This window comes from Carassius auratus, chromosome 27 (assembly GCF_003368295.1).
Source record: "Carassius auratus strain Wakin chromosome 27, ASM336829v1, whole genome shotgun sequence".
NCBI classification, from domain to species: Eukaryota; Metazoa; Chordata; class Actinopteri; order Cypriniformes; family Cyprinidae; genus Carassius; species Carassius auratus.
The window spans coordinates 3,997,213-4,006,931 of NC_039269.1; the positions used below are offsets into that span (position 1 = coordinate 3,997,213).

The 9,719-nt window shown below is 35.8% G+C and overlaps 1 protein-coding gene across 1 annotated transcript in view; it reads left to right on the forward strand.

The window, feature by feature from the left end:
- LOC113045128 (ephrin type-A receptor 3-like) overlaps positions 1-6,850 on the forward strand; it is a 107,543-nt gene extending 100,693 nt beyond the window's left edge. Inside the window, exons 15-17 of the mRNA XM_026205311.1 lie at positions 628-821; positions 3,218-3,355; positions 4,044-6,850. Of these exons, the coding sequence (XP_026061096.1) occupies positions 628-821; positions 3,218-3,355; positions 4,044-4,143 (432 nt within the window). The 3' untranslated portion in view covers positions 4,144-6,850. The remainder of the gene's footprint in view (positions 1-627; positions 822-3,217; positions 3,356-4,043) is intronic.
- Positions 6,851-9,719: the final 2,869 nt, after the last annotated feature.

Below are 9,719 nucleotides of genomic sequence, written 5' to 3' on the forward strand. Positions count from 1 at the left end.
CAACCGTTCGGATGACAATGGTTTTTAGGAGCCTCATAAACGAGGACTGTCCAGCTGCTCCTGCCTTTAATACAAGCCAGTTAAACACACTCCATCCCTCACTGCTGTATTATGCTAACGCTCTCTGACTTCTCCCTTTATTACCATCAGAGGAAATGTCAAAGAAATCTTCAAGACCTTCGGGGCACTGCAGATAATGATTTAGATCTTTAGTGCTCATTTTGAAACAAAGAAATGAATGTTAGAATGTTTCCTGTCTAGAAGAAATAGTTCCTTTGATTTAAGAACAGGAAGTTGTATAGAAAAGGAACAGTTTTAACCATAGCAATGAATTAAAGTCGTATAGAAGATGTTTAAACCATTGAGTTGACTTATAGTTTGGTATATTATGGAAATGTAAAAGTGACGTTACTTGCATGAATATACCATGGAAACCTTAGTTTTCAGCAAAATAGAATATGAGGGGCATGATGTTAACTGTTATTACTGTCTTCAAAGCAAAAATGTTTGAACATCCCATATTAATGCATTTTTGTAGAGAATCCAATAGAAATATGTCCTTAAATATACATTTGCACGTGCACATTGTATTGTACAGTATTTCCAATGCATGTCTTTGTCTTTCAGGTGATTAAAGCTATAGATGAGGGTTACAGGCTGCCCGCTCCGATGGACTGTCCTGTTGTCCTCCACCAGCTGATGCTGGACTGCTGGGAGAAGAGCAGAAGTGAACGGCCCAAATTCGGGCAGATCGTCAACACTCTTGACAAACTGATCCGCAACCCCAACAGTCTGAAAGAGCTCGCCAACAGCTCAGTCTGGTAAAAAACTAACATGAACCCTCACTTCATTAAAACTCAGCTGATATTGGTGCATACTGATGATTTTCCACTCTGTTTTTAACCCTGCATTAAGGCCATTTTTGGACCCTGGAATAGGTAATATCAAAGACTATAAAATACCCAAGATATGTCACTTGTATAGTTTTGAATGGAGAAAAATACTTCGCTCAGTATGGCTGCTCAATTCAAGAAAGCCCCGCCTTTAAAATAAAAGAGCCAATCAATAAATCGGTAAAGTCAGCGCGTCATTACAGCTGCCGATAGAAGTCCCAGTTGCTATAGAAACAGTCATCATTTTAAGACATGCATGCATCAGGACTGTGCGCACTGGCTGATCTAGCCTGAAAAAAATAAGCTTTTTATAAGGCTAAAAAACATTTATTACACAGTTGTTGTCAAATTTCTTTGGTGATTTCAAATATGAAATTTAATCGTAAGCTTAGTGAACAGTTTTGGAGAACTTGATGTTTCCCCATTCAAAGAGATAGGAGCTGCACTCGCATGCCTGAGAGGCGTTTCAAAGATGGCCGCCGAGTGACATGACTTGTCTTAAAAGGACTTTGGTAATGTTCATGCTGCATTAAATCATGTTAAATTCTGTTTTCCTGTAAAAATATCTAAACATCATTGAAACCAGAAAAATTAAAGATAAGTTAATATACATTACCATCCCAAAATTTGTGGTCAATACCAGAATTATTTTATTTTATTTTATTTAGCAAGAAATGAATACTTTTGTTCAGCAAGGATGCATTAAATTTATCAAAATTTGACAATAAAAACATTTATAATGTTGCAAAAGGTTTCTATTCTATTTACATTTTTATTATTTATTATTATTATTAAACAGTTCTTCTTTCAACATTAATACATTTTTAGAGCAGGAAATTTGCATCTTAGAATGATTTCTGAAGGATCATGTAAAATTGAAAATTCAAAAATGAAAATTCAGTTTTGCCATCACAGGAATAAATAACTTTTTAAAATGTTAAATTAGAAAAGTTAAATTGTAATACTGTTTTACAATATTACTGTTTTTAGTGTATTTTTGATCAAATAAACATAGACTTTGGTATAAAAAAATAAAAAACAATAATCAAAAAAATCAAGATAAATTAATATACATTTAGTAGGGAAGGCTCATTTTAATCTTGTTTTAAACTTAACCATATTTTGTTAGATATATTCTGAAAAGTACCAATGGGATGAAAACGCATTATCATTTAAATTAATTAAAGAGGTTATAATGAATAGTGACGGCAATTGTTGAAAAGACACTCAAACATGTCAAATTCTCTTTGCAAGACTTGCAAACTAGAAAACTACCCCAAGGTTTTCCTCATGTACAGTGTGTACAAATAGTATGATCAGTGTAAACATGGATCAAGATAACCCAAAATTGTTAACTCGTAAAAAAAGCTAATAATGTGGTGGAAACATGAAACACAAAGGACAACACCAGTTTAAACCAAAGGATTGTCTCTTTTAAAGTGATGTACAGATAAAACATTTAAAAGACACAAAAACAAATCCCTTACAGCTCAAATAAATCCAGAGAGAATCCAATCCAGCTTTTCGGTGTCTGCCCCATGAACTCTCTAATCTTTCGTTTTATGTGAAACAACAAGTAGATAAACTCCATATTGTCTAATATAACCAAACCCAGTGTCGCTGATCCTTTTCCAGCAGACATCCATCTCGCGGCTTTGTAAAAAGACATAGTCGTATAGATAGCCTGAACCCCCATTGTTAAACCTGACACGAGACAGAGCGCAGCCTCTCCCTCCACCTGCGGTTTATCAGGAGTTCACATTACAGCCGTAAAGCCAGTGACTCAGAGCCCTTCATGAGATATACGCTTCCTCAAGCCCAACACAGTCACTCTGATTACAACCCAACCTGCCAGTCATTTTATCCCAAAGAAGAATGAGGGCGTTAAATACATCCCAGGTCTGAGATTGAATTGACCCCCGGTTTTCACACAAACGCTGCTGTCACTCTGCAGTGTGAACTTAACCCATCTGTCATGAAGAACGGAAAGACAACACAATAGGTTTTAAGCTCAACTGCTACTCCTCATGAAATTGCTAAAGATATCGGCTCTCTGAAGAAACTACTGTATTCTCTAGTAGAAAGTTCTTGGATCAGCTTGATTTGTTGGTTCGGAAAAAAGGCTATCATTAAACTATCATGAAAAGAGAAACAAGTGACAGTTTGATTAGATATTCTTAATTGTAGGCTTGAAGATGAAGCTTAATACTATGTCCTGTATCTCCACAGATGATTTATAATGCAAGACCAGTTTTCCAGCTCAGTTCTCGATGCTTTTGCAATGAACCAAACCGCAATTGATACAAATGCAATTTCCTTTTCAGGGAAGACCCCACCACCCCAGAGTTCAGTGTGAGTACGGTGGATGAATGGCTGGACGCTATCAATATGGGCCAGTACAAAGACAACTTTGCCAGTGCAGGCTACGTTTCTCTAGATTCCATACTGTACGTCAGCTTATGGTAAGTTTGTATACCAATATAAATACGCTTACTGTATACTTGTGAACCCAAAGTAAACACACATTTTGGCAAATAGGAAGTCCCTATTTTTTATTGTATTTTATTAATTTATTTTTTAAATAATTTGATACTTTATTTTTCAAGACAGGGGACCTTTGCCATTTCAGGAATAAATTGCATTTTAATTAAAATAGAAAACAGTTATTTTAAATTGTTTTACTTTATTTTTGATCAATAAATACAGCCTTGGTGAACATAAGAGTGTAATGTTTCGAAACAAAAAAAAATCTTACCAACGCCAATCCTCTGAACTGTAGTGCAAGGTTATTATAGTAAGCTAAAAAAAAAAAACTCCTTTTTTGAAATAAAATAACTGCTAACTGCAATAAAATATTTGTAAAAATCTTAAACTTTCTTTTATTTCAGCTAGTTGACATTTCTCACTTTTCTTTTATTTGGATTTTTATAATGTAATGTAGTGCAAGGTAGCTCTACCCACAAGGAAATCTCTTTGTTCAAAAATCATGCTCCAAATTGCAATTACTTACATGAAATATCAGAGAAATTATACCACTCTTAAATATATTGTTGTTTAATCATTGTATCTATAACCAAACTACTAATAAACTGAATCCAAAATTAAATGATTTCCTGAACCTTTTTTTTTTTTCTATCCCTCCTTGCTCAGTGAGTTAAGCAAGATGAGCGTGACTCTGGTCGGGCACCAAAAGAAGATTCTCTCGGCCGTCCAGAGTTTGCACGCACAGGGGACACACGTGCAAGTATAACAAGCCTTGAAGAGCGTACAGACTGAGAGAGTTACCAACTGCTCCCGCCACAGTCCCTATCAGCAGCTTCACCGTACAGTTCTCACCCTGGATGTTTCCGCAAACTACCCTTTTGTCAGCACTCTGGCTTCCGTCCATGCACGTCCGAGCTTCCTACAGGCAGAGGAACACACCGAGACTGATCTACATTCGCTTGACAAGGCCACGACAAATCAGATATGAAGTATGGTTATTAAACAAAAAAGGAACAAAAACACTTTAGGGAGAATTCACAGCTTGTGTTTAACAGTTTCGACATTTGCATTTAATATTTGACGTTTTGCATATCTGAGGTTGGACTGTTATTCTTTAAAAGAGGGTTGTTTTTTTGTTTTGTTTTTCCAAATCTGTGTTTGGGATATCAGTCTGTCCTTCTACATCACTTATAAGCCACAGTAACATATCAGAAGATGTTTATAGTATATTTATTTTGTCATAATTGAGCGTTTGAGCACAGATGGATTCAAGTTTCATAATTCAGACGAAAAGATGACAACCAGCAAAGATGGAAGGAAACATCTACGATGACAGAGACGAAGGCCGTGCCTTGCTCTTCACTCTTTGCCATGTTGCAAGCATTTCAATAAGAAACCAGTTGGTTTCTCAAACACACTTCCAGAAAATAGAAATGTTATTTCCGTCCATTCGCTGCACAGATATGCCAACGTGTTGTACCACTGCAACGTTTGTGCACATCAGATCAAGCAAAGACAACTTTGAAAGGTCATTTTCGTCATTACGAATTTCGCATCGTCTTTACGTTTACACTCGTAGTGCGTGACGACTATTGTACTATAGTGTATAAAATGTACAGTGTTGATTTGAAAAAAGAAGAAGACAAAAACGAAAAAAAAAAACACGAAAAACTAGAATGTTTGTAATGATGTACTTTTATTTAGTATGAAGAGGAGGAAGTGGCAGTTATCACCGTCGTTTGCCGATGTGCGATAATAACTCATCTCTGGAATGTAGCATGGATCCTAAGCTTCATCTTTGATTGACAGGTGACTGCAGTTTTTTCACTCAAGTGGTGCCCTTAGCTGCTTGACTTTAGATGCCTTATTAACTGTGCAGTTCTCTCTCTTTTTCTCGTCCTCCCCTTAGAAACGATATCATGAAGTTTAATGTACATAGTATTTATCATTGCGTCACTGAGAAGCTGGAGCTCGATGTTAAAGCCGGGCTCGACGTGTTGTTTTAGTCTGCTGTTTGTGGAAACGCGTTCGATCCGTGTGGAACAGGGACAGAGACTCTATTGGGCCGAACTAAATTCCTCATGCTAACTTTACCAAGACTGATTTGCTGCACTGTATATTTTTGTACTAGTGAGGTTGTTCTGTTGTAAAGTAGAAGTCTACCTGTTTTATTTAAATATATATGATACATGAATACAGGAACGGATGGAAATAAGAGATAATCATACTTCAAATCATGATTCCATGACGTCATTTCACATTTTGAGTTCATGTCATTGATTTTTTTTCTACACAATGCAGTAACTAATCGCAAAAACTTGCTTGGAATCTGTAGGGGTATTTCTTCCTGAAAGGATTTGAAAATGCTAAAATATCTCTATTAAAAACAAAATTGAAATGGAATTAATGAGTAAAAATAAATAAATAAAAGGTCAGAATTCTGTAGCCACAGATTCCGTGTAGGTTTAACTAAGCACACATTATCACACTTCCTTTCGGCATTTTTTATGAAAATCCATCATCATCTGTTATTAGAGTATGCATAACTGGTTATTTTCATAAAAGGTGAAAATCCTGAAAATTACATCTCGAATCATGTTTAAAGTGGTCACATATTTAATTCCCCAAATTAAATTGGAATAAACAACACTACAATAAAAAAATGCATTTATATATAAATTATACTCATGAATGCAAGGATCACTACTAACCATTGCACTTTTCTTTAGTTTTCTTTTTCTTTTCTTTTTCATGCATATTTTACAGAGGGAGAGGAAAAACACTTCCTTAAACAAGTGATTATGCATTTAGATGAATTCATTTGTTCTATCCTGCTAATGTTAATGAACCTTATACACTAAATCTGAGATTTCAATATGTAAAGTAATTCCAGAAGGCCAGAAACTCATCCATTTTTCTGCTAATTTTTCAGTCCAAAATTAAATCCATTCAACTCTGTCTAGGGAGGCAATATGCTGATGTGGCAAAACTGACTGCAGAAGATTGCATTGAAATAATAACATGATGATGATGATGATGATGATAGTGGCAATATTAATGACCATTAATAAAACATAAGCTCCAGTTTTTACCACTGCAACATCAAACTTCCAGTCTTGCAAAAACAGCTAAGTAAAGAATTCTATCTCTATATCTGCTCACCAAATGAATCAAAGCAGGTGGTTGTGTGACTAAACAGTGTTAGTGGCAGGATGTGGAATGTGTTAATATGATAGAAGATGATAGATGAATCTTGCTTATAAATTGTCTATCGAGTTGTTGTCTTTTGTTCTGCCCAGGCTCTGTACATGTGTTTGGGCTGATCCTTTGTGAATGATCTCTGTTCTTTTGTAAGCTATGTGCCCATCTCTACACACACTGCAGGTTTCTTTGAGCTCGCAAAAAAGGGTGTACGCATTGAAATTCTTCATGTCGCTGTAATAAATGCTAATATTTTTAATTTCTCACCTGAAGCTTTGGCATATCTTTTCCTTCTTCTCTAAATGCACTTGTGGTTATTTATCATGCTTGCACACACACACACACACACACACACACACACACACACACACTCACATAAACCAAGAAAATAAAAATGGTGTGGAAAAACTATTTTTAGAAAATCTTGCACACTAAAATATTAGAATCAAATTATGACCAAATTTCAGATTTCATGAAGTACGGCATTTAGTAAACAACCGAATAGTTACATATAAAATAAATATGTACAAATATATGTAAATATACGGAGCCCCACACATGACATTCAGGAAAAACAGTAGGCTAAATCATGTGCACGATTTATTAATTCATTCCCTCAATTTACTATTTCGTTCACTCGATTTATAAATTGTGCACGCGATTTACTAATTCGTTCCCGCAATAGTAAATCGAGAGAATGCAATAGTAATTGTGTGCACGTTTTAGTAAATTGAGGGAATGAATTAGTAAATCATGCGATAAAATTTTATTTATTTTTTCTTGCATGTCATGTGCCGGGCTCCGTATAAATAAAATATATTAATTTATATATAAAATTACTTTAAAAAAAAACTCACAGCACCGTATCGCTGTATGCATTGGCAGTAGCAATTTCTTGTACTTGCTTGCAACAGCAGCAATGATCTACAACTACAGCAATAACCAACAGCAGCAGCATTGTAGCAGATCTGTTCCACCAAGACCAAATACATTAACATAGTCATATCCATCACCATGCTAAAAATCTTCTGTGAGTTGTCATGATTAAAATATATTTTAGTTATATTTTCTTGTAAAATGTACTCTGATTATCTTGTTCTCTGTTCAAAATGTTTAATTTATTTATTTATTTATTTGTATTTTTATTTATTTATTTATTATTTTTTTGTGCACATACGCCATGGGAAATAAATGATTTTACACCTAAACATAAAGACTACGGATGTAAAAAAAAATATAAAAAAATAATTGACAATGAGAATGCAGTGTCTGCAATAAACAATATCTATTGTATTGCACATCCAAAATACTATACAATCAGAATTTAGGTTCAGTTGTTAAAAATTCTATACATCTTAGTATAAATTGACCCTCTACACTTTTGCACTTTTGCATGAATTGCACCAAACTGTGGCCAAATATCAGATTTCCTAATGCACTGAATCATTTAGAAAATAATGGTAATAATCAAATCAAACATCAATTTAATATATTTAATATATTACATTTTGATTTAATATATTACATTTTAATATATTTATTTTACAAGAAGAATTAATGAGTCCACATTTGTGTATCTACAACATTTGTTTATATTTAAGATGCACAAAGAACAACTAAATATAAAAAACATTCAGCCTTCTAATGAGGCTATAACTGTGTTTTTTTTTTTTTTTTTTAGACCGCATTTATGTTAATCAAAACAGGACCTTTTTTGACCTGTGCGCTGTGCCAGAGACGGATGTCATATTCTCTGGAGAGAGAAAACGGGTCAGAGAAGGTCAGCTTTTAAAAGCACTCCTGCCTCTCTTCTCACTCTATGTTATGCCCATTACAACCAATCCCCACTCTCTCTTTCTCTCCTTTGTCTTGCTGTGCATTATACAACACACACACATCATATGGAACACATAGTCATTTTTCAGCCATCATTAGTATGGCAGTCGGACAGATTTATGGGCAGCCCGTAGGGCCACAATAATACAATCAGCAGGAAAGACAGTACAGATGAACATTACGGACGGTTTTTCAAACAAATCATATTGCTTTACAGAAGTTCAAACAGTACACAAATCATCTCTAACGGTTCGCGGATTCGTTACATGTCACAGGCCTCTGTGCCGCAGTGCTGAGAACTGAAAAAATGAAAGTAGTTTCTCCATTTAATGAGTATTACATGGGCTTTTGTGTTCCCATTACACAATGATAAAACGTGGAGTGTTTATAGAGTAGACAAATCACAAAGGTGGGAAGTTTTCTTGTTAACCAAGGAAGTAAAAAAAGGCATTATCAGTGTTTGTTTTGCGTGTCACTGCGAGCGTGTGAAGTGTGTGGGGGGCGATCATTCAGGGCCATTTTTACAAGGGGCAGGGTCAGTTTTCCAGCGCTGCTGAGTGGATCTATATCGCACCATCCAGCCTCGGGCTCCTGTGTTCTTTTAATGCCTTCTGCACTCACATTAAGAGACACCTAAGCCCCTGTCTGACAGCATGACTGAGAGGGGTAATTAGACTAAACACCCTCGAGACTCGCTACCGTGAGCGTGTGTGTTACAGAGAGAGTGAGTAAAAGTGAATTTGTTCGCTTAGTGTGTTTCTACATTTGTTCAGAGTGAATCAGTGCGCCGTACGAGTTTGTGCACGCGCCCGACAACCCCATCCGTCATGTTTTGGCCTTTCGAGCCTTCTTCGCCTCACCATATAACCTTTTCAAATTATGTCAATGTGTATTTCAAAATGAATCTATATGTCCGACTGTGGCCAATTGTTCGCATCTGCTAATATATGGACTTGGGCCTAATTTGTGGTTTGGTAAAATGACACATTATCACGGGGTGATCCATCACGCTGTCCTAAATGACAGCCGGTCATCCTTTCTGCCCTGCTTTCTGGTGTCATGTGATTGTTTAATACGGTGAACATGACAAAGGGAGATTGAAGAGGATTCAATTTGGGTCGCGTGACTGTCCGGGAACCGATCCGTTCCCACTGCGCTCTCTCATGGATGCGTTGGGAACTGGGAAGCACTTAATACATTAAGCTCGGACGCATATTTCTTGAATGCTAATTCAAAGCCACTCCAATCTGAAAATGAAATATAGTTAGATAAATGCGCAAATAAATTCGAATTACTCTGGATTGC